This window comes from Rhinolophus sinicus, linkage group LG15 (genome assembly GCF_036562045.2).
Source record: "Rhinolophus sinicus isolate RSC01 linkage group LG15, ASM3656204v1, whole genome shotgun sequence".
Lineage (NCBI taxonomy): Eukaryota > Metazoa > Chordata > Mammalia > Chiroptera > Rhinolophidae > Rhinolophus > Rhinolophus sinicus.
Window position 1 is genome coordinate 12685041 of NC_133764.1, and position 25287 is coordinate 12710327.

The 25287-nt window shown below is 48.7% G+C and overlaps 1 protein-coding gene across 1 annotated transcript; it reads right to left on the reverse strand.

The window, feature by feature from the left end:
• Window positions 1-14158: 14158 nt before the first annotated feature.
• AIPL1 (AIP like 1 HSP90 co-chaperone) lies at window positions 14159-25126 on the reverse strand. The gene is made up of 6 exons (XM_019743789.2): window positions 24381-25126; window positions 23594-23773; window positions 18296-18484; window positions 17182-17358; window positions 16924-17065; window positions 14159-16155 (listed from the first exon to the last, which is right to left on the reverse strand). Exons 1-6 carry the CDS (start codon window positions 24663-24665, stop codon window positions 15953-15955), a joined length of 1176 nt encoding a protein of 391 aa, XP_019599348.2. The 5' UTR covers window positions 24666-25126; the 3' UTR covers window positions 14159-15952.
• Window positions 25127-25287: the final 161 nt, after the last annotated feature.

The following is a 25287-nucleotide window of genomic DNA, read 5'->3' on the forward strand; positions in this document are numbered from 1 at the left end:
GGTGGAACCAAATAAGAAATTCACCAGGGAAGACGCTCAAGCCAAACCCTTGGCCCTGATTTGGCCCTGGATGTAGCTGACTAGCAAACGCTGTAGCTAACGTGGGAGCTGGGCTGTCTTGAGTTCTGTGATGTTTCTCTCCAACTGAAATCTCTTCTTATATGCCTGAAAGCTTTTCCCCTAAGACCATAACCTGTATATATATACTACTGTACTGTATTGGTTTCCTATGGCCACTGTCACACATTTCCACAAACCTAATGGCTTAAAACAACAAGCAAGCATGGCCTTGCTGCGTGCCAAATGAACTTCCATCGGCCCGCCTTCCCCCTCTCTTCATTGGTGAGCTTCTCTAAACCCACAGCCCACCCTCCTCACTGATTGGTGTTTGCATGCTGTCTTCTAGACTTCCCACCTGCCAGAAACTGAGCTACTGAGCACTCAGATGTCACCAGTGGCCTTGTAGTTGTCAGTCTCGCTCACCTCTGCACACGTCTGATTTAGCACGAGACCCCCTTCTCCTCTAGGTAAGGTTACCCTGTGGCATGACACGGAGCAAGCTCCCCACTAGGTTATAAACTCCCATGAGATGGGGAAGAATGTGCCTCTCATTCACTTCCATATACTCAGGGCCTGAGAACCTGGAACATAGTGGGCTTTTCATAATGCCTAATACGGACAGAGAAATAAATGAACCCATTCATTAATCACTCATCACTCCCCATGGCTTGCCTGCTGAAGTTCCTTCCATTCCAATCCCCTCGGGTGAATGAGATGCTGACGAGGGGTCCCCACATTCTGGTGAGGAAAGCCAAGGCATCACCAAATGGGCAGCCACGTGAGATCCCCATCGAGACCTCATGGCCCTAAGTCCGTTCAGTGAATGACGCACATGTGGAGAGGTGATCACTTGTAAGAAGGGGCCGGGAATAATGGACCTGCTCCACTCTGCCATAGACCTTGGCCATGGGGCTTCACCCCCTCTGCCTGAGGACCCCAAGTGTAGCAGCCTGCCTGCTTGCTTCTAAGGGACTTCTATTTACCAGGAGGGTGGGGGTAGGAGTTCAGAAGGACAGGACCTTGGGCCTTCTCACTCAGATCACAGCCACGAAAAAGTGATGGGAAAACAGGTTTAGGTAGAAGGATGAAGGTAAGAAGGTAAGTATCCAAAGGCACCACCCCAGGGCAGCATTGGAGTTCAGACCTTAACAACCAAGAAGGAAAAGCCCCGTGGCCTAATGTCAAAGAGGAAGTCGAATATTCCCCAACTGGTGCAGATGTGGATGCTTTCACATTGGAGTAAGATGGCAAGGTTCTGTACTCTCGCTCATTCCCTCCACCTGCATGGACTGCACCTGGTTTTAGCCCAAAATACCCAAAGGCAAGTGCATCTGACTTCAGCAGGAACTCGTGTCTCCAGGGTCATCACAGTCTAATCTCCTGTAAGAGAAGCAGCTTCCTCCTTGAACATGACTTTGACCCTGCAAATAGATGATTCTGGCCTTTGAGTGTTCTGAAGCCTCTGACCCCCGTGGCGCCCCTTGCATTCTGTGGATGCCCATCGTCGTCCATGCAGGTGTGTCGCCGACCCAAGGAAATTCTTTCTGCTACTGGATTCCACACCCTGATAGCAGGGCCGTCTCTCAGTCTGTTCCCCCACATTTTCAAATAAAAGAGGGACTAGCTGACGGAGAGTATTGTGTTCCTCAGGCCACGCCAACTGCCCTAAGAACTTCTCCAAAGATCCCAGAAGGTTGTATTTATTGAAAACAGTCAGGCATCTTCTTAACTCATGTGACAGTCTAATGAGTAGGACTTCATGAGTCCAGGGTCCATGCTAGGATCTCACCATCGTCACAATTACGAGGGCTGACAGCTAAGGGCATGAACTTGTTGCAACGATGTTGCTAACCTTTTTTGATATCAAAGGGATTATTCATTATGAATTTGTACCAACTGGACAAACAGTTGACCAAGTTTACTATTCTGAAGTGCTGAAAAGGCTGTGTGAAAAAGTTAGGTGACCTGAACTTTTCATAAACAATTCATGGCTCTTGCATCATGACAATGCGCCAGCTCACACGGCACTGTCTGTGAGGGAGTTTTGAGCCAGTAAATAAATAACTATTGGAACACCCTCCCTACTCACCTGATCTGGTCCCCAATGATTTCTTTCTTTACCCGAAGATAAAGGAAATATTAAAAGGAAGACATTTTGATGACATTCAGGACATCAAGGGTAATACAACGACAGCTCTGATGGCCATTCCAGAAAAAGAGTTCCAAAATCGCTTTGGAGGGTGAACTAGGCACTGGCGTTGGTGCATAGCTTCCCAAGGGGAGTACTTCGAAGGTGACCATCGCAATATTCAGCAGTGAGGTATGTAGCACTTTTTCTAGGATGAGTTTGCAAACGTAATTTTCTGACCAGGTACGGCTTCAGTGGCACGTTAGCATCATCGGTTGGTAAATAGGAAGGTAACCATACAAGTGGTTTTAGGGGCCAAGCCCAGAAATGGCACATATCACTCTACCCCCATTCCACCAGCCAGAGCCCAGACATATAGGTCCCTCCAACTGCAAGGGGACCTGAGAAACAAGCCAGCTGTGTATCCAGGGATAAAAGGAGATAGCTTTGGTGACTATCCATCTAGTCTGTCACAAGGTTCCTTCCACTAGTTCTAGATTCTCAAGCTGCTTTTAACTCTCCCTCAAAATCACCAAGTTCAGTTCCTCATCCTGCACAACGGGGGCTCCTCAGAAAGGGAAGGAAGCACTGAAGTGGCACTCCCCGAGATCCCTACCTCTAATCCCCAGCTAGCCCACCATTCCTGTTCCAGCAGCTTCCCTGAGAGGCTGACTGCTGCACACCGCCAGAAATTGGTTCCCATTGAGGGCAGCTGTTCTTAAATTAAGCAAAACAAGGCGTAGAGGGGAAGGAACATTTGGAGAGACAGCTGATGACTTCATTGAATCAGAGGAAACCTCCTTGCTGCTGCTCTCCTGCTGCCAAGCCTTCTCTCCCAGCAGGCCAAAGAACGCCTTGCATGTTCCTTCTTCAGATCTGAACTCCAGGCCATTTGCAAGTCCCCGAGATGGGGCCATCTGATGCTGGTCCCAGGAACTGACAGGGCAGCCGTGAAGGGCCAGCCAGAACAGCAAGTTCTGGGAAAAGAAAAGGCATTTCTAAGAGACAAATGCAAAATTGTCAGCAGGACGAATACAAAGTTTTGAGATCGGTGTCACTTTTCTTGCTTAGAATTCCCTAAAGGGGTCCTGAAAAGTAGCTGTGAAAGAACTGAAGACTGGTGTTGGCCGTTTGTGATATTTATTACAAAAAAGGAACATCCGTGAAAGGTCGCACTGTTCACGTTGGTGCAAAAAAAATGCAGCAGGCTCCCCGAGGCTACGTATTCCTCACTCCCACACTGGCAGGAGCTGTCAGGGCTCCAAAAAAGCCACGAAAATCTACTCACCTAGAGCCAGGGAGTGGGGGTTCTGCCAGAAGACAAAGGACACATGGACACAGGGCTTCAGATGGCAAATGTAAGGCTGGGCCTGCCGGGGTGCAGCCAAGGTATGCACGGAGGTGGCCCTGGGGTGACAGCTTGCATAATGCTCACAATAATGTAAGCAGCCAGCATGTACTCAGCGCTTCTTATCATGGTCAGCCTTTCAAGTATTGTCTGTACATTAACTAATTTAATCCTTCCAACCACCCAATTAGGTAGCAACCATCATAATCTCCATTGTACAAATGAGGAAGTACAGCTCAGAGAGGTTAAGTAACTTGCATAACATCACACAGCTGGTCAGTGACCAAACTTGGGCTAGAAGCTCATGCCTATCCAATTCCAGAGCCCTTGCTCTTAACCTTTATTCTATGCTGACCTCTGATGTGGCCCTTTAGATAGCAGGACAGGTACCACTGAGATAATCTCTGAGGGACCCCACGGAACATTATGACAAATGGATACCAGCCATGGTCAGCTTTAAGTTGACAACCAAACTGATGGCAGCCATGGCCTCAATGTCATATTCAATAAGACCACCAAGGAACAGTCCCCTGAAAACCACTACAATGTCACCATTGATCGGGTGAATGTCTAACACTTGGGGCAACTTCAGGCCTAGCTATAAGAGGTGGTGGCAGCAGAACGAGAGCTCTACTCTGTGGTCAGAGAGTTAGATCTGGTTCAAATCCCAGCTCTGCCATTACCTAGCCAGGTAACCTTGGACAAGTTATTTAACCTCTTCAGCCCTCAAATTCCTCAAAGGAAAAAATGTGATGGGAGAGGGGGAAGTGAAAAATCCACTTCAAAGACTCAGAAAGATTACATTATCTGAGTGGGTATATGAGTACAGGTTTAACAGGAATCCTACAGCACCCTCAATTTGGGTAATTTGAGGAAGGTTTGTATAGGGGACTATACAAAGGTGAGGGCAGGATATAGCAAAACCATACGTAATAGTGGCATACCACTGGCTAGTAACAGCTAGGGGCCATTATCACCCCTAGAAATGAGGGGAGAATGTGGTTACTAGAACCCCAAAATAAAGTATGGTCAGCAGATTAATGGTCCCCTCAAAGATGTCCATGTCCTGATCCCTGAAACCTGTGAATGTGTTACCTTACGTGGCAAAAGGGACTTTGCAAATGTGATCTTGAGATGGGAAGATTGTCCTGGGTTATCCGGGTGGGCCCAGTCGAATCACAAGGGTCCTTAGAAGAGGGAGGCAGGAGAACTGGAGGAGATGTGATGACAGGAGTAGAGGTAGGAATGACGCAGAGCCACGAGCCCAGGAATGCAGGCAGCCTTAGACGCTGGAAGAGGTAAGGGTCAAATTCTCCCTAGAGCTTCCAGAAAAAGCACAGCCCTGCCCACACCTTAATTTTAGTCCCACGAGACTCATTTCAGACTTCTGACATTCAGAACTGTAAGATAACAAATTTGTGTTGTTTTAAGCCACCAAATTTGTGGTGATTTCTTACAGCAGCCACAGGAAACGAATACAGAGAGAGCTGGATACAGAGGGCTGCCCTGACAGGAAGTGTGGCCTTCAGTCAGTCAGGCCAAAGGATCCCCCCAGAAAGAAAGCTGAGGGAACCAAACCCCCAGCCTCACTCTCTGCCAGCCCCCAATGTCCTGTTGGGGCTTCCATTGGAGGAACCCAACTAGAAGCCAGAGTTTGCCACTGCTGTGTCCACGCAGATCAGCTTCTGGAGCAGAGCACAGGGAAGAGAAGGTGGAGAGCAGATCTGCAGACAAACAGGAGAACCCAGCACAGCAGGGAGACCTGGAGAAACTGTATGTTGGCTCACATATTGTACAAGAGTCACGGGTCATGTGTGAGTCCCGAAGAGGAATAGGATGGCAGGCTGGAAATAAGACTCACCCTACCCTCAGAACAGAACCCCAGGACAACAGACTGGGGCTTGGAAGGTAGAATCCCTTCCTGGGAAGGGGATCCTTCAAGGGTCTCACAGCCACTGTCAGGTCCAGTCTGCAGGGGTGATCAACCCAGATGCCACCAGCCCTCATCCTGTCTCATCCATCAATCCCAGCCCTGGTCAACCCTCCCTCATGCCACACCATTCAAGGATGATATTCTGCCTCATGAGAGAATATCCAGGGTTCCAGGCATTGACTAGGCTGGCTGTCACTCCTAGCTTGGCTCTGGGCAAGTGATACTGCCCAGTGTCAGACGTATACCTGACATATACGGATATCCTCAAGAAAACTAACATTTACAGGCCTAGGAAACATTTACACTGCCCTAGGAAACTAACACAGGCCAATTTAGCTGAAACTTATAGCCTGGCACTAGCCAGTATGGCAACTGTGAAAATTGGAAAAGGTTCCCTTTCCTCAAGACAGTTTTCTGCCATCTTCTGGGAACTCGTAATAACTGCACATATCTAAGACGACAATGGAGTAAATAGGATCCCTCTGGAATTGTACAATGCACAACATGCCTAACTGGAAGTGGCAGCCCGGTAGCCTTTCGTTGAGCCCTCAACGCAACTGGAACGCTGGTGATGACAGGTGGCCTCTTTGGGTTAGTTGTCTGTCTCCCCAGCCCTCACAAAAACTATCATCAATGCCACCCAGCAAAGACCACCAGGGACACACCTCTAGCTGAACACATTGGGCTTATGGCCTGTTGCAATGAGAGCACGCAGAAGAGAATGTACTGCTGCGTTATGTTTATACGAAGCTCAAGTGAAACTAACGCCTGGGGTCAGAGCGGGATGCGGGTGTATATTCATTCTAAGCCGGCCCTGCCAATACAGTAGCCACTAACCACACATGGCGATGGAACGCTGGTCTGGATTGGGTGGTGCGTAATTGTCGAATCTACGTCAAAGACTCAGTGTGAGGAACAGCACACAGAATATGTCATTAATAAGTCTTCAGTGGGTTACATGACAAAATGGTATTTTGACCTATTGGTTTAAAATCAATGCCACCTATTTTATTTTATTTTTTACTTTTTAATTACTTTTACCTTTACTTTAAATTACCTTTGTGATTTGTGTTATGTTCTTATTGGACAAAACTACTCTCTACCCTTCCCGCCTAGGCCCTTATGGGAAGCCGTGCTTTGAATATGGGTTCAAGGTCATTCCGCATTAGATCTTAGGGAACTGGACATCTGCCTGCTGGCTGATCCCCTCAACTCTTTGAGGGAGGACCTAGTTGGGAAGTTTTATAGCCTCAGCGAAAGGTTTGACTTATTATGAGGATACAAGGGTGTCTCACATGGGGAATCAGATCATAAAAATCTTCTTTGCTTTCTCCTCCTCCCTCTTCCTCCCCCTCATGTCTTCTTTTTCTTCTCTGCGTCCTCTGCCTCCTTCCTCCTTTTTCTGTCCCCCCCTCTGTCTTCTTCCTGCACACATACCTCATTCCTTTCTCACTTACCCCATGGCTTTCCTGTTTCTCACACCACAAGGTGGGAAACACAGTGGCTGACTGCTGCCCCGTTACGCTGCTTACATGTTCCCTTCTTGTGGTGTGACAAAGCGATCACTCTGTTTCCGGGTGTCTCTCTCTTAACTCCTCACGAAGGAGACAGCAGACCTGACCATGGTCATGTTCCACCCTGTGCTAACTGGCTAAACCACGGCGTGGGTGTCCCACTCTCTTCCTTCCTATGGGGCTGGGAGGTGAGACCAATGGGCAGCCCCAGTTCAGGGCCAGCGCTGGTCAGCCTACCAGCGAGGAGGCATGCAAATCAGGAGCCTCATTAGGAAAAAGTAGAGGGGAAAAAAAAAAAAATGGGTGAGGCAGAAAGAAAATGTGATGAAAACAGAGCTGCACATTGCAAGTGGGTTGGTCACCCCTGGCTAAGAGTCAACAAATTTTATCCCAGCCCTGGGTCAGTCAGTTACTCACTGTTGGGGCCGTGAGCATGTCCCTTCTCATTGTGGGGCCTCGGTTTTTCCATCTGCAAAATAAGGTTTTTCCATCTGCAAAATAAGGACTAGATGATTTCCGAGGGTCCTTGTACCTGTAAGCTTTGAGATGTGTTTTTTCACAAAGAAATTGACTCCTTCAGTGAATATGTCTGAGCCCCTGGTACAACAGGTCGGGTGTTATTGTAGCTGCTGGGGATACAACAATGAGCGAAATAGGTGAAACACTCTGCCCTCTAGATTGTCACCCTCAGTAAAAACTGCCAGCCTCAAGACTGCTGAGGAGAGACAAATGTTCCTCTGCGTCTTCAAATGGTATTTTTATTGGTGGCGAGAGGAAAGGCGAGACTCTTTGTTCATCAGATTCTCGCACTAATGAGTATACCTGAAGTAATGGAGCAATCGTAATTAGGCCAGGAGCTCTACATATTTGAAAGGACCATAAATAAGAATGAGGCTTTACTTAACCTTTCCATGAAAGGCCTGAGAGAGGGAGGGATGGAGAAAGAGGCTGAGCAGGGAGTGTCCCCCTCCCAAATAGCAGCTACTCGGAGCCAGTCAGGATGGCCCTTCACCTATGGACCATTCAATCAAGGTGAAATTCAAGGGCGAGTCTCTGGTACGAAATTTGGAAAGCCCAGGGCGAAAGAACGAAAACCAAGTGTCCAGATGCCGGCTGTCAGAGGACCCAAACCTGGACTGCCATGTTGTCATCACGCAGACGGTTAACATGGGGAGAGGCCAGGTCTCCCACGCTTTCCATGGAGGATCTATTATTTGGGGAGAGCAGGAGCCAGGGACGGCCCAAGTGGCCTGTCACTCCCCAGCTCTCTCCACCCTCACCGGCTGCCGGGACCCCATAGGAGCATAGTGACCCCATAGGAGCATAGTGACCCCATAGGAGCAGTGGCCTTGTAGGAAATTAAAAGAAGTGCCAGCTCTGCTCTGCTTAGTTTGGCTCGTCCTCACCACTGCCACTTATTGAGCACTAGACGTGCGGGTGAAAGGATGCCAAGCTTTGGATCCAAGCCCTGTGTGTGTCAATCCCAGGCTCGGCCACTCACAGCCGTGTGACCTAAGCAAGCCATGTCCTCCCCCTGAGCTGAGGCTCTTCTGCCAAGTGGCACAAACACTGCCCACCAGGAAGCAGGAGAAGGCACTCAAAAAGGGTGCCAATTAGTCCTCAGGACTCACACCAGGCCTCCTGCAAAGCCTGTGCCCTTGACGGCTGAAATGTTGGCTGAATGCATCTGACTGAGGTTGCCTGGCCATTTCTTGTGGATGAGCAGGTGTTTGCCATGGCATCTACCTTGAGATGCACGCCAACCCTTAGAGATCACTGCTGGCTATACCCTCCTCACAGCTGGCGGTCCTGCAACTGAGGGTATCCTCACCTGAGAGGGGGCTGTGCTCCCGTGGGACAGAAAAATGCTAACTCCAGTCCCCATTTGTGGCATCTGGGCCTGAATTCAAATTCTGACCCAGCCCCTGACGAGCGGGGAGACCCTGCACATGTCAACCTCTCTGTGTTCCTTTCCTCCCTCCAGCCTGGAGAACACCTGATACGTGAGCAGCAGGGTCCTGGCAGAAGATGGGGCCCACTCAAAGGGGTGGCTGTGGAGAGCTGAATGAAGGGGCAGGTGTGATTCAGGGGACCAGTCAGGAATGGAGAGCACCCGGGGACTAGCAGGGTGAGAACAGTTGTCACACTCAGTCCTGAAGGGCCCAGGGAAGGCACTGCTGCTCCAGGGAGCAGTGAGAGCTGGGGCCTGGAAGGGCTGACTAACACCAGTGCCACCACGGGTCACGAGCACAGCCACTGCAAACCCTCAGCCCAGCAAAGGGGGGAGGGAGAAAGAAAGGCCCATCTTCCTCTCCTCCACGCAGATCTCCTGCTGGTGCCTCCTGTTGCCAAATCCAAGTGGAGGCCGGAGGCCCAGGGAGCCAGGAAGCATCAGCATGTGTGGCCTGTCAGGGGACAGAGCAGACCAGAGAACAAGTCCGGGGACAAAGGGAGACTGTGGTAGGTAGGTTCTATGGTGGCCCCCAAAGATGCTATATCCTAATCTCCAGAACTTGTGACAGGGTTACCTTGATGGCAAAAGAGACTTTGCACATGTGATTAAGTGAAGGGTCTTGAAATGAGGAGATGACCCTGGATTATCCAGGGGCCCCAAAGTATCACAGGTTCTTACACAAGGGAGTCAAGAGGGTCCCAGACACTCACAGGGGATGTGAAGACAGTAGCAAAGGGACACAGAGAGAGCCTGGAAGATGCTACGCTGCTGGCATTGAAGATGGAGGAAAGGGCCACCAACCAAGGAATGCAAGTGGCCTCTAGAAGCTGGAAAAGGTAAGGAAACTGATTCTGCCCTAGAGCCTCCAGAAAGAACACAGCCTTGCTGACCCTTTTGAGGACTTCTGAGTTCCAGAACTGTAAGAGAATAAATCTGTGCTGCTTTCAGCCATTAAGTTTGTGGGAATGTGCTATAGCAGCCCTAGGAAACTGAAAAACCTGCAAGGGAATCCCTCTGGCCACGCAGCCCCCTCTCTGGTCTTCAGATCCGCATCAAGTCTGGCTAGACACAGGTCAGAGGGTGCCTCATACTTGGGACCAAATGCCATGATTAACCAATAATGATGCTTAGGAGGCGGCCCACACAAGCCCCTCTCACGTTCATCCCTCTAACTGTTCCCAAACAAACGCTACAGACATGCTCTGTGTTGCTCCCTAACAGAAGTTTCATATTTTCCTCCTTCCCTTCTGTGTGTGTGTCTGTGTGTGTGTGTGTCTGTGTGTATGTGTGTGTGTGTGTGTTACATCACACCCATGTATGGACTGTTTAGTGAGGGAAGCAACACAGTGTGGAACAAAAAGCCACAGCCCCAGAAGTCTGGAAACTTGGATGCTAATTTTGGGTCTACCCCAGCTCTGAAGTGGGATCTAGAAAGTTACTGCCCTTCTTTGAGCCTCAGTTTCCAACTGTGCATGGGGGTGGGACTGAGGCCCTAGTCTAGTGGCATTCTGATTCCATGGTCCTAAACACCTCTTTCCCTGTCACCAGCCAGCCTGACCCTGTGGGAATAGGGTCATCAGGGCTCACGGGGAGCCACCACATCTGGGGCTCAAAGCTTTCTCTGGAAGATCCAGCTGACCCCCAGTTCCTGACCCAGGGACCATAATCTGTTTATCTTCTGCTGCCCCTGCTGGCCACTTGAAAAAAAGGCTTCCAGTTGGATCCCTTGCAAAAGGTTAACAGTTTAAAGGGACCCTCAGGATGCCCCCCTGCAAGCTTCTGCATCTGCCTGCCCAGGACTTCCCTGGAGGCTATTCTCAGAAACCACAGGAAGCCAATGCAGGAACCAAAAGATGGGGAGGCTGCCTGCTTGGGGCCTCTGGGTCAGCTCTCCCCATTCCTGTATCCACCTCCTGTGCACTGGTGAGTTGAGGTATGAGAGGCTGTGAGTTCTAAAAAGTGGTGCTGTTGTCCCATTCTCTGCCTTTGAGTGATCGTGACAATAGGATGAGGTGTCCCTGTTCTCTCTCTCTCTCTCTCTCTCTCTCTCTCCCTCTCACAAGAATTCATACAAGAGCAGCACACTAATAAGTAAGAAGTGTGCTTGACAAGGCAGACAGTACCAGTGAGAAGTGCACTGACAAGGCGCCAAGAGGGCTGCCTCCAGAAAAAGAAGACAGGCTGTGCAATACCATGATTAAGAGGCTGCCTAAACCTGAGGCATGTCAAAGGCACATTATTCACCATAAAGAAAGACAGGCAATTAGAAATGCAGGGCCAGGTGAGGCCGGGTCAAAGCCAACCAAGAAAGTCATGAACCAAAAATGTGGCTTGATTTCAATCCATTGGATGGCATGTAAGAAGGAATTCCTGGGGCCTTTCTAATAGAAATGTCCCAAACAACTGTGGAGGAGAGAAAGGGGGTCTCCAGTTGTTTCAGTTCAACACCTCCTCAAATACTAATGCCACAACATTCCATGGGCATCCGGGCCCCTACCTTTCTTTTTTCTTGGGCTTGCAAATGTCCTGGGGCATCAGGAGCGGAGGCATCAGGAGCACACAGAAGGAGTTGGACAGGACCAAGCAGGGTCCTGGAAAACATTCAGGCATCAGTTCTGCTGAAAGGACCACAGCTGAAGTGAGATCCTCACTGTCCCAGAAAAGGGGTGACTGGTGGGAATGCTGCATACAGAAAATGGACAGGACAATGAAGTCTGAGAGGTCAGTAGGAAGTCCCTGGTCCTCAAATAATGCCCTTTGCCACTCTCTTTATCTGCTTCTGAGCCTGAGCCACACTTGAGACTCTGGCGGCTCAGACACCATCAGGAGCAGGGGAAGGTCCCCTCTGCTCTCCTCTTCCAGCCTCCACCCTGCCCACCTTCTCCAGCTCAGGGAGCTCTCTCTGGCCCCAGGAAACTCCTCCCTTCCTGCTTCTACAGGTCATAATGTCTCCTTCCTTTGTCTTCCTGTAAAACCTCCTCCTGGTTGAGTTCCAGTCAAGATGGTAGCATAAATAAATGTTATGCTTACCTTCTCCCACGACCACGTCAAAATTACAACTGAGCCACAGAACAATCATCATTGAGAATCACTTGAAGTCTTGCCGAACCAAAGCCCTACAACTAAGGACATACAGAATAAGCCACCTTGAAACTGGTAGGAGGGGCAGAGATGCAGAATGGGCTGGTTGCACACCCACATGTGACCATTAAAAATTGGGAAGGATGTCTCGACTATGGAGGTACACACACACACACACACAGAGGAGTGAGAGGTCCCAGCCCCTCCCCAGCCCAGGGTTCCAGTGCCAGGGAGAGAAGTCCTCAAAATTTCTGGTTGTAAAAACCAGTAGAGATTGTGGCTGAGTAAGATGGAGGGCAGCTGGAGTCCCAAGGACTCCTCTAAAAGGGACCGTGCTGGACTAACTAACCAATGGAATCACTGGCTCTGAGCTCCAGCACCAGGGAAGCAGCTGGAGAGGTGACAGGAACATATGGGAGGGAACTAAGTTGTCTGGCTTCCAAAATGGGAAGACAAAGAAACATGTCCCAAATAAAAGAACAAAACAAAGCTCCAGAAAAGAAATAAACAAAATGGAGACAAGTAATCTACCAGACGCAGAGTTACGTACAAGGGAGCTCCCACTGGTTATAAGGAGGCTCAATGATCTCAGGAAGAACTTCAACAAAGAGACAGGAAACATAAAAAAATGGAGATAGAAACATGTTTTTAAAAGGTCAGAAATAAAGAATACAATAACTGAAATTAAGAATACATTACAGGGAATCAACAGTAAATTAGAAAAAGCAGAGGATTGAATCAGCAATTTAGAAGATAAGGTAGCAGAAAACACCCAATCAGAACAGCAAAAAGAAAAAATAATCCAAAAAAATGAGGAGAGCTTAAGAGGCCTCTGGGACAACATCAAGCACACCAACGTTTGCATTATAAAGTAGCAGAAGAAGAGAGAGAGTAAGGAATTGAAAACCTATTTGAAGAAATAATGACAGAAAACTTTCCTAACCTGGTGAAGGAAATAGACACACTAGCTCAGGAAGCACAAAGAGTCCCAAACAAGATGAACCCAAAGAGGCCAACACCAAGGTACATCATAATTAAAATGGCCAAGGTTAACAACAAAGAGAGAATCTTAAAAGCAGCAAGAGAAAAGCAGTTCGTTACCTACAAGGGAGCTCCCATAAGACTTTCAGTTCATTTCTCAACAGAAATTTTGCAGGCCAGAAGAAATTGGCAGGAAGTATTCAGAGTGATGAAGAGTAATGACCTACAACCAAGACTACTCTCCCCAGCAAAGCTATCATTTATAATTAAAGAATAGATAAAGAGCTTCCCAGATAAGAAAAAGCTAAAAGAGTTCATCACTGAACCAGTATTACAAGGAATGTTAGAGGGACTTCTTTAAGACAAAAAATAAAAAATATGAATATTAAAATGGCAATACCCACATACCTATCCACAATTACTTTCAACATAAATGGATTAAATGTTCCAATGAAAAGATAAGGAGGCTGAATGGATAAGAACACAAGACCCATATATATGCTGCCTACAAGAGACTCACTTCAGATCGAAAGACACACTCAGACAGAAAGTAAAGGGATGGAAAAAGATATTCCATGAAAATGAAAACAAACGAACAAAAATCTGGAGTAGCAATACTTATACCAGACAACATAAAACAAAGACTATAACAAGAGACAAAGAAGGACCTAGTAATCCCATTTCTGGGTATTTATCTGAAGAAATCCAAAATACTACTTCGAGTCCCATCTATATGTTCATTGCAGCACTGTTTACAATAGCTAAGATATGAAGGCAATCTGGGTGTCCCTGAATAGAAGAATGGATAAAAAGAGGTTATATATATATATATATATATATATATATATATATATATATATATATGTATGTATGTATATATATACATATACATGTATATGTATGTACATACACACACACACACACACACACACACACACACACACAATGGAATATTACTCAGCCATTAAAAAGGATGAAATCTTGCCATCTACAACAACCTGGATGGACCTAGAGGGTATTGTGCTGAGTGTAGTAAATCAGACAGTGAAAGACAAATGTCACATGATCTCACTCATAAGTGGAATCTAAAGAACAAAATAAACAAATAAACGAAACAGAAACAAAATAGATAGAGAACATTTTAATGGTTGCCAGATGGGAGGGGGTTTGGGGGTGGTAAAAATGGGTAAGAGATTAAGAAGTGCAAATTGGTTGTTACACAGTAGTCACGGGGATGTAGGGTATCGCATAAGGAATATAGTCAATAATATTGTAATACCTACGTATGGCGTAAGATGGGTACTAGATCGATGGGGGTGATAGATGGGAGGGGGGTTGGGGGCAGGGTAAAAAAGGTGAAGGGTTATGAAGTACAAACTGGTAATTACAAAATAGCCACAGGGATGTAAAATAAAGTATAGGGAATATAATCAACAGCACAGTAATAACTATGTATAGTGCCAGGTGGGTACTAGTCAGGGGGATCACTTTGTAAATTATATAAATGTCTAATCACTATGCTGTGCACCTGAAACTAATATAAAATAACATTGAATGTCAACTTTAATTGAAAAATTAAAAAGGGAGGGAAGATTAATGGGAATAAGAGGTTCAAAGCTCCAGGTATAAAACAAATAAATCTTGGGGATGTAATGTACCACATAAGGAATATAGTCAATAATATTGTGATTGTGGTACAGTGTCCAGTGGTTGCTGGACTTACCACGGTGATCACTTCTTTAGCACAGGGAATATGATCGATAATATGGTAATAACTCAGTTTCAGGTGGTTACTGTTGAACAACTATGATATACACCTGAAGCTAATATAATATTGTATGTTAGCTATATTTGAATTAAAAATCTTTAAATAAATAAATTTGCACACATAAAATAAATAAATAAAACCTCCTCCTGGTTCTCTCTCAATATACCTGGCCACCAAGGCGCCCACTAGACACAAGCCTGAATCAACCAAAAGTTAACCTTCTTTCCTCCATGGTGGGAGGGCTTGAACCTCAAATCACCTAGTGCCGCAAAAGCAGGGAAGAAACGAAAAAAATAAAACACTCCCCCATTAAAATATCTGCTGCTACTTCCCATGGAAGGATATCCTCAATCTATGGCCTGGGATCATAAATTTGGAAGCACAGAAAAAGAAATGCAATCACAGCCCCACTGCGGGGCCCTTCGGGAAAATATATTCACAGGGCCATTTCATGTAAATGCCATGTATTGATTTTCGAATTTTAGACTCACCCTTTGGACCAAGCACAGAAGACGGAATTTTGGAGCCGGGATCACGGAAAAGTGAAGGTACATCAGACCGCTAGGTAGGAGGGAAGTCAGGGTTGGGGGGAGGGTCCCAGTGCTGTCACCCTCATACTATACAGAAGAGAGACAATGGGATTTGATAGAGTTCTGGCTGAAGTGGATAAAGTTACAAAAAATAACCAAGCAAAGAACCAAAAATATAGCTACCCAAAACTGAAAGAAGGGGAAGGAAGGAATGAAGCATCAGAGCATTAAATTCTCATTTTTTGTTGACATGGGCTAAAAATGACACAGGGAGAAATTGTGATTTAAACATATTATTTGGAGATAAACTACTAAAAGAGTAAAAAACAGGGTCTAACTGCTGGCTCTGGGCTAAAAATGGAAGGGAAGATATAGAGCAGGAAACTTCACTTTTATTTATAAGCTCTTCTGTGCCCTTTGGGGTTTTTTTGTTTGTTTACCATGGGCATGCATTATTTTGATTTAAAGGATTAACTTTAAGTTTTAAGAAGTGACACCAAAATCCTAGCCAACTGAGCCAGAAATGGCCACCTGCTGGCTGCCGGGTGCCCACTTGTCTGATGGGCACAGAGGGGTCAGTGAGGTGGTAGGTGCCCTGGTTGGAGGAGGGACCGGGAAGCCAAAGAGGCAGCGGGAAAGGCCCAGCGCACGCGCCTTAGCCCAGCATGTTCCGGCAACGCAGCCGCTCCTCCTCCCGCTTCTCCTCCACGCGGCTCGCCAGCAGCCTCAGCTCCCTGTGCACCGCCTTCCTCATGGAGGGCTCCAGCTCCAGCACCTTCTCCAGGTCCGCCTTGGCCTCCGCCTCGTTCCACACCTCTGCATGAGCCCTGGCCCGCACGTAGTAGGCCTTCACAATGCCTGTGGGGAGGATCGACCTGGAGCCGCTGCCCAGTCCCAGAGGCAGCTCCCACCCACGGGGCCTGCCCCGCTTACGAAATCTGTGACCTTGACCACGATCCCTAACTTCTCTGTACTTCCCGAGCCCCGAGTCCACGACTGTGAAATGCGGATGATGATAATAGTAGCAGTTGCTACTCCTCACCCTGGTGCAGACCCTTCCAAGGCCTCATAACTAACTTCATATTCATAACTTTCTATTCTTTTTGTTATAGAGGCTCCCCAAATGGCAAACACTTCAGGCCCTATCCTTGCACCTACCCTGTGTGGTTATTATGCGGATTACATGACAGGACAAATACGCAGAATTTAGTGCCTGGTGCACAGTAAGTGTCTGATGCTGTTGTTAACGTGATTCAAATACCATTGTCACGTAGGGTCCTGTGATCCTGCCACACCCATATAGCACAGATACTAGTATTTACTTAGTAGCGTTCTCTATACTGATGGCCCCCTTTTTAAAAAGTCCTGTTTACTGCTTCACACAATCACAGGCTTGTCAAGCTACTTCTATGTTTGTCCTAATGCACATTAAAATACCTCTGCAAGAAGCATTGCTTGTCCATCACCTGTCAGATGGCTCCAGACTAGGGAAACCCTGCTGGGCCCAGGCAAGGTTTTGCGCCTTGACAACACCAGAAAAGGAGCCCATAGAGGTCTGTGCAGGTGACTACAGCCCTGGGCCGGACCCCACCCCCTCCGACCCTGCCCCACCCGCCGGCCAGCCACCTGGGTGCTGCCGAAGGATGTCACTCGTGTGCTCCAGAACCTCGTAATACTCCCCCCTCCTCAGGAGGCACTGGCAGTAGTTGAGGATGAGGGTGTTTATCATCTTCTCCAGCTTCAGCCACTGCGCCTCCCAGGGCTTCTCCTACCCGCGGAGAAAGGTCTGCCGTGAGCTCGGGCTGCTGCCGGACACCCCTCCTCCCCAGGGCCCTGGCCCTGGCCCCGGCAAGGCTGCTCCCCCAATGGCGGGCCTCTTCCCACCTTGGTCTGCAGGTTCCTCAGGCAGACAATGGCTTCCTGGTACTTGGTGGAGGCCTCCTCGTAGCGGCCCAACTTGAAGAGCCGGTTTCCTTCTCCGTGCAGAATGGGCACTGCCTGCATCTTCTCCGTGTTGCTCAGGTTCCAGGTCTCTCTCTGGTACTCACTCGGGGCCTCCACCTGGCCCAGAGATGCAGGGTAGCGAGGTGGGGCCCCAGGGGCCTGCACCCTAGCAGGCAGGGACCCCAGCACATCTCACTGAGGTCAGCTCTGCATTTTCCACAGTGAGGTTTCACCGGCACAGTCATGCTTGCTGATCAAACACATATAAACAGGGAAAGGAAGCAACTAGGTCCCAGGGGCCCCACCTTAAATCAGCGCCTCTGTGCAAATTAGGAAAAGACACCACTTTGTCAACACTCTTTACTTCCAATATTCAGAAAATTGCCATAATATTTGTGTCATTAGAACAAGACACTTAATTGCCATCTGCTGGAGAATTGTCATTATAAAAGTACAAATATACAAAGTCTATAATGAGCATCTTAAAGGTGATGCCCTGGTTCGGTGTACAACTGTTCAAACAGGCCCTTAGGTGACAGTTTCGTATTTGTTTGTTTTCACCCACATAGGCCTCGGGCTGAGCCTCAGCTCAGCCGTAGCTGAGTCCCTCACCACCCCATAAACACGGGCTATCACTCACTCTGGGTCAGTGAATGTGGACAGTTCCACATTGCCTCTTCTATTAGAGAACCAGGTCTGAACCCACAAACCACCAGGACCAGAAATGAGGATATAATTCTAAACTTTTGAAAACAGAAATGGAAGTAGAGAACCAATAGGAGTAAAATGCCTCCAAAATGAAAACGAATGACATTTTTAAAAAATTGGTCCCAAATGGGCTTTTCCCTTGGAAAAGGCAAAAGTTATCTTTTTGGGGGAGGGGTTCAAATTCCAATTCTCCTTTGGTTTATGAACCCTTTCTTATTCTTTAAAGGGAAAATGGGTGATAGCTAATGACTTGTGGTGTTGGGCTCCCATGATGCCCACTGGCCCTGGTCTCTCTCTGATGCTAGGACAGCCCTCTCCCCCCACCTCCCACCCCCCAGGGTCCCACCTGCAGCAGCTCAATCACAAAGATCAGAGGCTGCGGCTCCTTCTGCAGCTCGTCCAGGTCCTCATAGCCCAGTGTGTGGTAGGCGAACATGTTGGCCAGCCCGCATGTGTGCACATGCCACTCGGTGGGGTCCTTGCCCTCTGCCATCTGACGCAGACTCCGGGACAGGATGGGGTACACTCCCGTGTGCTGTGCGAAAGACAGGCAGATGGCATTGGGGTTGTCTGCTCAGAGCTCACTGGACCTCCAAGTCCCTGATCTGAACCGCCCCCCAGCAGGAATCCTGCTGCCCCACTACACCTACCCCATGGCTATGACCACCTATTGCCCCCAACATACCCCCACTAATAGCTGAAGATAATTTTGCGCTGGGCAAAGTGCTCTACATCTGTTAGCTCCTTCCATTCTTAAGATGACCCAACAAGGGAGACACTTTCACAGATGAGGAAGCTAGACCCCAGAGAGGTTAAGTAACTTGCTTAAGGTCACACAGCTAGGAAATGACAGAGCCTGGATTCAAACCCAGCTCCAGAGGCCATGCTCCAGCCACAATGCCGTGCTGCCTCTTGCTGACCCTTGTAGTCAACTCTAATGAGTTTCTTTCCCAAGGAGACCCCGAGTCCATAAAGCCTGTGACTCGCAGGCAGGGAAGTGTGGAGTGCACTGGGAGCAGCAGGGCTCTGGGGTCTGAGAGAGCTGAGTGGGCATCCTGACAGTGCTGCTGGTTAGCAGTGAGCCCAGATCACCACCCCTCTCTGTGCTCCGGTCCCCTCGGGTGCACCTGTCTAGTAGTAGGGCTGTGATAGGGATTAAATGAGATGGTACGATATAGGTCCAGCTCACCATAGCCTCAGCCTCGGGGAGCTGGGATTTGCCACCTCGAGGTGGAAGAGGGCTGGGGAAATCAGGTTCTTGGCCTCAGGCTCAGGCCTCTGCCATGCTGGGCCTCAGCTGCCCCATCTGTAAGCTGGGAAACCCCATAAGATAGTCTTTGAGAACCCCTCTTCTTGGGCTGGGTCCTGACCTGGCCCCTCTCAGGCTCGTGCACAGCAACTCCAGTAAAGACACACTGTTGAGAAGTGAAGGGGCGGAAATGGTTCCGCTTGTCTTCCAATGGGGATGAAGGTCACCCTCTGCCACCAGCCAGGATCAGCCCCGAATGCCCTAGGCTTCTCTGAGAGGTAACCAGATGGCAGTTAAATCTGTTGGGATTAAGGCTGAACTACGGGAGGGAGAGGCCCCCAGGATTAGCTTGCTACAGGAAAGAGGCACTCCTGGCCCTGGCATGGCAGCCCCCAGCTCGCAGGCCTCTGCCCCCACCAGTCGAGTGTGAGCCGTGGAACCGAAGGTCAGGTGGCTCTTTGGCCATGACCTCCAAGGCTTTGTCCTGCTTTACACAGCTGCCCTAGCGCTGCCAGGGCCTGGTAAGCATGGTGGGCTATGGGATGCTGCCAGGAGTGGGACAAAATTTCAGGAAGGAAGATCAAGGGGAGAGAAGGAACAGAACTCCAGAATCCCACCCCCACATGGCAGCACCTCGCAGGGAGGAACAGAGTAAAGGTCTCAGTTCTGTGCCTACTCTTGAGGCCCTGCTTGCCCAACTGCAGGCCAGAGGGGCAGCCGGAGTCACAAGAGGGTCTCTTTGGAGCTAGACTCTGGCCTTTAGGACTCACTCAGCCCACTGCACTGTGACTGGGGCAGGGGGCACCCAGGAACACTGCCCCCTTCTGGGGCTTCAAGGCCAGAACCTGGTTCTAAGGGGCTATATCTATTCTGAAGTTTGCAAACTGGCATGCTGCCGATGGGTTTGTCTCATCCTTCACGTTGTGGGACTTTCTGTTAATTAGTTGCCAACACTTAAACACTGAGAGAGTTCACATACTAAGGAAGATTTTTGGCTTGTCTCAAAAAGTCAAACGATCCAGCCGCATTGGGTCTGCCCCTTTTACATGACAACCATCTGTGGGAGCTGAGGGTAAGCTGCCCCCTTTGGATGGGGCAGACGATCTCCAGTCAATCAGGGCTCCTAACCCCTTGTGGAATTTGAATTTGCAACCCCTGGCCTCACAAGATTGGGTACCAGCAAGATGCCCACATAGAAACCAGGATCCTCCCCAGGAGGGGGAGGGGGAGGGTGGAACAAGGAGGAATACATTTCAGGGCAGAAGCTCCCTGAGCCTCCTGACTGACCCTGCCTGGGTGGTTTAGGGGAGCAGTGGGAGGGAGGAAGCCCCCTGCCCCTGCAGAGACCTAAACGTCAAGGTGATCCAGTGAGGACTGCCCAGGAAGAGGGTTCTGCAGGGAGTGACGAGCAGCAACTGCTGGGGGAAAACCAGGCCTTCTAAGTCCTGTGTCAAATGACACGATTGCCCCACTGATTGCGGAGTCTTTCCAAAACTCAGATTCTGAAGTCAAGAGAGGTCCCGTAGAAGAGAGGGGCCAACTAAATGAAACATGCCAAGCCGTTTCACACTTCCTGGCCTGGAGCTGCCTCCCGTCACACTTCTAGAGCTGGTGAAATCCTGTGCATCCTTCAAGACCCAGCTCAATGTCATCTTCTTGAAGAAGTCCCTAACGCCGTTAGTTGCCCCTGTTCTGTGGCCTTAAAGCACTCTGCCATCACTTAATGATGTCGTCACACTAGCTGCCTGCACTGTATTCACTTAGGTGTCTGCTCCTCCTCCAGAATGCAAGTTCTTTGAGGGCCAAGGACATCGCTTGTTTTATTCCTGACACCCAGCAAAGGCCAAATCTGGTGCCCAGTGAATATTTTCTAGATATAAGGTTGGTGCAAAAGTAATTGTGGTTTAAAAGGTTAAAAATAATTGCAAAAACCGCAATTATTTTTGCACCAACCTAATAGATAGATGCTTAGTGAGGGAAGTCTGAAGTATGAATACTATTGGTTGAAAGAAAGGATGGATGAATTGATACCTGGGTGTGTGGATGGATAGAAGGATGGATAAAACATGGATGTGTATGTAGGTAAATGACTCAAGAAGGAGTATGTGTGTGTGTGTGTGTGTGTGTGTGTGTGCGTGTGCCATCATAGCAGCTGTGGGCTGGTAGATGTGGGGAGGTGGGGAGGCCCTACTGGAAAAACCAAGTCACTGTGGTATAAAAGTTACCAGCCTGTGAGATGGGCAGTGCACTTGTGTGACTACTGATGTGGCCCAAAGAACACAGACACCACAGGAATCAAATGGCCATGCCCACATTACGGAAATAACAACAGCTTGTGTTTTTAAAAACAACACATCAACCAATCAAGAATCTATTGACAGCCTTCTATACACTCAGCTTACCTCTATCAGCAAATACACAAATGGAGAGGGGGCCCTTGTGGTGACCAAGCCTCTAACCTATGGCCTAAATTACAGGTACATATGGGTCTAAAAAGTGCAGGAACTCTTCATTGTAAGAAAGTCAGTAGATATCACTTTAAACTGAAACCACAAAGAAGCCAATTTTCTGAAGACCTGACTTGTTAAAAATAAAACATCTTTTTCAAAAATTGAAAACATCGAAATGAAGCACAACACAGGGACTGGTACAAAGGAAAGATGTGCAACTAAGTAATACTGAGTATTTTGCTAAGCGGATGAAGAAATGAATAACGCATTGAACGGGGTCCCCTAGTGGTCGAAGACGATATTGCAGCCTGACTCCGCCACTGTGAGGAGAAACACGGGATAAGGAGTGAGGGGACCAGAGGACCCACCCTGATTCTGTCCCTTAACTTATTCCACCAAGAGCAAGTTATTTTCCTTCTCTGAGTCTTAAGTTTCCTCATCAGTAAAACAAGAGAGTTGGTCTCTAATACTCTTCTACTTCCACATACTAGCTCCTACTTTTCAATTGCCTCGTGCCATGATTTGCCCTTGTATTCATCGTATCATGTAATCCCCACAACAGCCCCTTCACTTAGGGATTTGTTTATTTATAAATGAGCAAATAGATTTCCAGTAGGGAAAAATGACTTTCCCAGGGTCACACAGCTAATAAACGACAGAGCAAAGTTCAAACTCAGCTCCCTATCTATCCATCTCCCCCAAATTGCTCTCCTGGAAGGTCAGTGGCCCCTGGCAAAATAATGAGTCTGGGCATCTGCCACCAATGGCTGCTGAACGCATTAGGTGACAGTCAAGGGGGAGCTTTGTAATGACTGGATCAGGCTGTCAACATCTGAACCCATCAATCACTGAGAGGTAAGCAGACATGGAGTGCCTCCCAGGGGAAACACAGCACAATCTCTAGAAAATGCAGGGGGTAGAGGAACATGTTAGATAACCCCAGGGCGAAGCAATTAGCAAAATCAGAATGTGGGGACTTCTACAGGACGAGTGACCCAGTTCCTCCGACAAATCCATGTCAAGGGTAAAAAGAGGGAGGAGAACCCACAGATCAAAAGAAGCTTGAGAGATGTATCAACAAAGATCTATGCACTGACTTTGTGGGGATGCTTATTTGAATAGGCCAGTCCTAAAGAGTAAATGAGGCCACAGTGGGAGAAATTTGAACAGTGCCTGGATATTAGTTGTTATGAAGGAATTATTGGGGTTTGTAAAAGATGTAATAATGATGTTGAGGTTATTTTTTTTAACTGCTTTCTTTTTAGAGACATACATTTTAGTATTTACAGATGAAATGCTCTGGTGTCTGGAATGTACTTAAACCATGTGGGATAAAGAAGAGAAGTGGATCGTGGGGGGAATGAAACAAGACTGGCCGTGGGGTGACGGTGGCTGGCACTGGATGATGAGAGCTTGGAAGTCCAGAATATTTTTGTCAACTTTTATATATGTTTGAGAGTTTCCGTAAGAAATGTTTGTGTAAAGGCCAGTGAGTTTTGCCATTTCTATCTGGGCCACAGAACAAGAAGGCTAATGTGTATGGGTGATTTGTAAAAGTGCCATAAATGTGAAAACAATTTTGCAATGTGGGCAGAAGTGGGGAGGAGGACAGAAAAGTGACCAATGGCTGAAAGTCTCCAGGATCTAATAATCCTGTACAAAAGTGAGGATTGTGAAGTGGGCAGGCTGCTCCTACGGGGCATGGCCCTGCTCCCACCTCTCACCAGCCAGCCGTGACACTGATTGTCACTTTAGGGCTTGTTCTTTTGGGTGCATCCATCTCCATCTATATTGTGGCAGGGAGGGAGAGTGCAAGATGGGGCTTGCAGAGGTTTGTCTTAACCCCACTTTCCTGAAACACAGCAGCCCTGCAAAATGCACGGGGGTGGGGAGGGCTGTATAAGGCAAATCCAGGGAATGGGCCAGCATGGCATGGCCTACTTACGATGGTGTCACACCAGAACTCAGCCACTTCTCTGATCCGCATGGATGTCAGCAGGATTTCCCAGACCTCCAGCTTGAACATATTCCCAACGACAATGCGCATGGGCTGGCCCACTTGCTTGCTGTCATCTATCACCGTCCGCTCCTCATCGCATTTCATGGTGCGGAAGTGAAAGGTCACCTGGTCACCAAAAGAGTGGACCCTGGTCTAGACATACCTCCCAAGGCCCAGCAGAAGCCACCCCACTATCACCAACTCTCAGGGCTGTCCTCAGGGGTCAGCTCACCCAACCTGTCAGATGCCTCAGACCCCCAGAGCATACCTACCCTGCCTGCACTCCCCCACGGACAAGGAACCCACCCCCTCCTAAAGGACCCCATCCCACTCTTGACCACTTTGCAGCTTAGGATGTCCTTCCTTAAATAAGCCCTAAATCTGAGGCCACAGACCCAGCCGCTCCATCATCCAGGGAAGTCCACCAGAGATTTGTGGACAAACACCATGACCCCTGAGGGCCCTTCCTTCTCGCTTAACATTTGGGACTCCAGGAAAATTCCCAAAGCCTTCCCCCCACCTCGTGCTGAAGTTTAATTTGCAAAGTATTAAACATGCCCAATGAATGGGCACCAATTCGGAGCTTCCCAGATGCCGATAATTCCAGGGAGGACCCATCTGGCTATTTTTTGGCAACACTGAAGCCTGTTAGCAGTCCCATGGGGCTCAGTGGGAATGCAGAGGCTTCCATGGAGGGCCCCTATCTGGTCTGGGGGGGACAGGCCTCACTCACTTGGGATCCAGTGAGGAAGTTTGGGAGCTCCCCCGTGCCCCCATGCAGAATGGTTTTCTTGATCCCTTCCACGTTCAGGAGCAGAGCAGCTTCCATGGCTCGGGGTGGAGGAGGACGCCCAGCCCAGGCTGAGATAATCTTGCTGGGGAGAAGGTGCTCAGGCTGAGATCTGGGGATTTGCCCGGCTGGGAGGGGTGCAAACAAGAGGAGTAAGGAGGGGTTGGGCCCAAAGCTGGTGTAGGCTGCTCTCAGGGCCACTACCCACAGTCCAGCCTTCTGCCCCATCCATCCACTGCTCCTCTCAGGGATGGGAGGCCCCTACCTGACATTATTACACCAGTTTTAGTTTTGTCCCACCTCAGAAAGAAAAGGAAATCAGCTAGAGCTTTCTGAAAGAAGACAAGGGAGAGGGAAGAGTGAGCAGGAGAGAGGCCTCAGGCCACCAAAGGGGAAAAGGAAGGAAGCCCCTCTGCCCTGCCTGGCCCCTGGTGCTTCGTCCCTTTAGATGCCAGGCCAGGGCCCTGCAGCCTCTGCAGTTCCTGCCTTCCTTCTTTCCTGTTTCCTCTCCCTTTCTCCCCCAAGCTCGGTCTACACACAAGAGGATGTGACATGTGGCAGGAGTGGCAGATTTCTGGCTTGGGAGAACACTAAAACAGAGTAAGAGAAGGGACAGGCTTGGGGAAAGTTGAGGAGCCCTCTCCCAGCCCCACTCTTGCCTCCTCTTCCCTACAAGGTCTGGCTGGAGGCAGCGGGGCTCTCTCCTCCCCTTTGGAGCGTCTCAGCCCTGTGCCACGGGACCCAGGCAGAACTTACACCGGGCATTGAGATCCCCTTTCTGGTTTGAAGTGAAAAATCATGTGAAGATTTGGTGTTTGGTGCCACCTTGTGGCCAGTTCAAGTTTTTATG

Bases quoted from the DNA above. Each gene is read 5' to 3' on its own strand.
- AIPL1 (XM_019743789.2), bottom strand. From the start codon at position 24,665: ATGGGGCAGAAGGCTGGACTGTGGGTAGTGGCCCTGAGAGCAGCCTAC. The intron at 23,774-24,380 runs GTGAGTGAGGCC...TTTGGTGACCAG, and splicing joins ACTTCCTCACTGGATCCCAA to GTGACCTTTCACTTCCGCAC. The intron at 16,156-16,923 runs GTGGCTGGCCGG...TCCTCCCCACAG, and splicing joins CATCCTTCGGCAGCACCCAG to GCATTGTGAAGGCCTACTAC.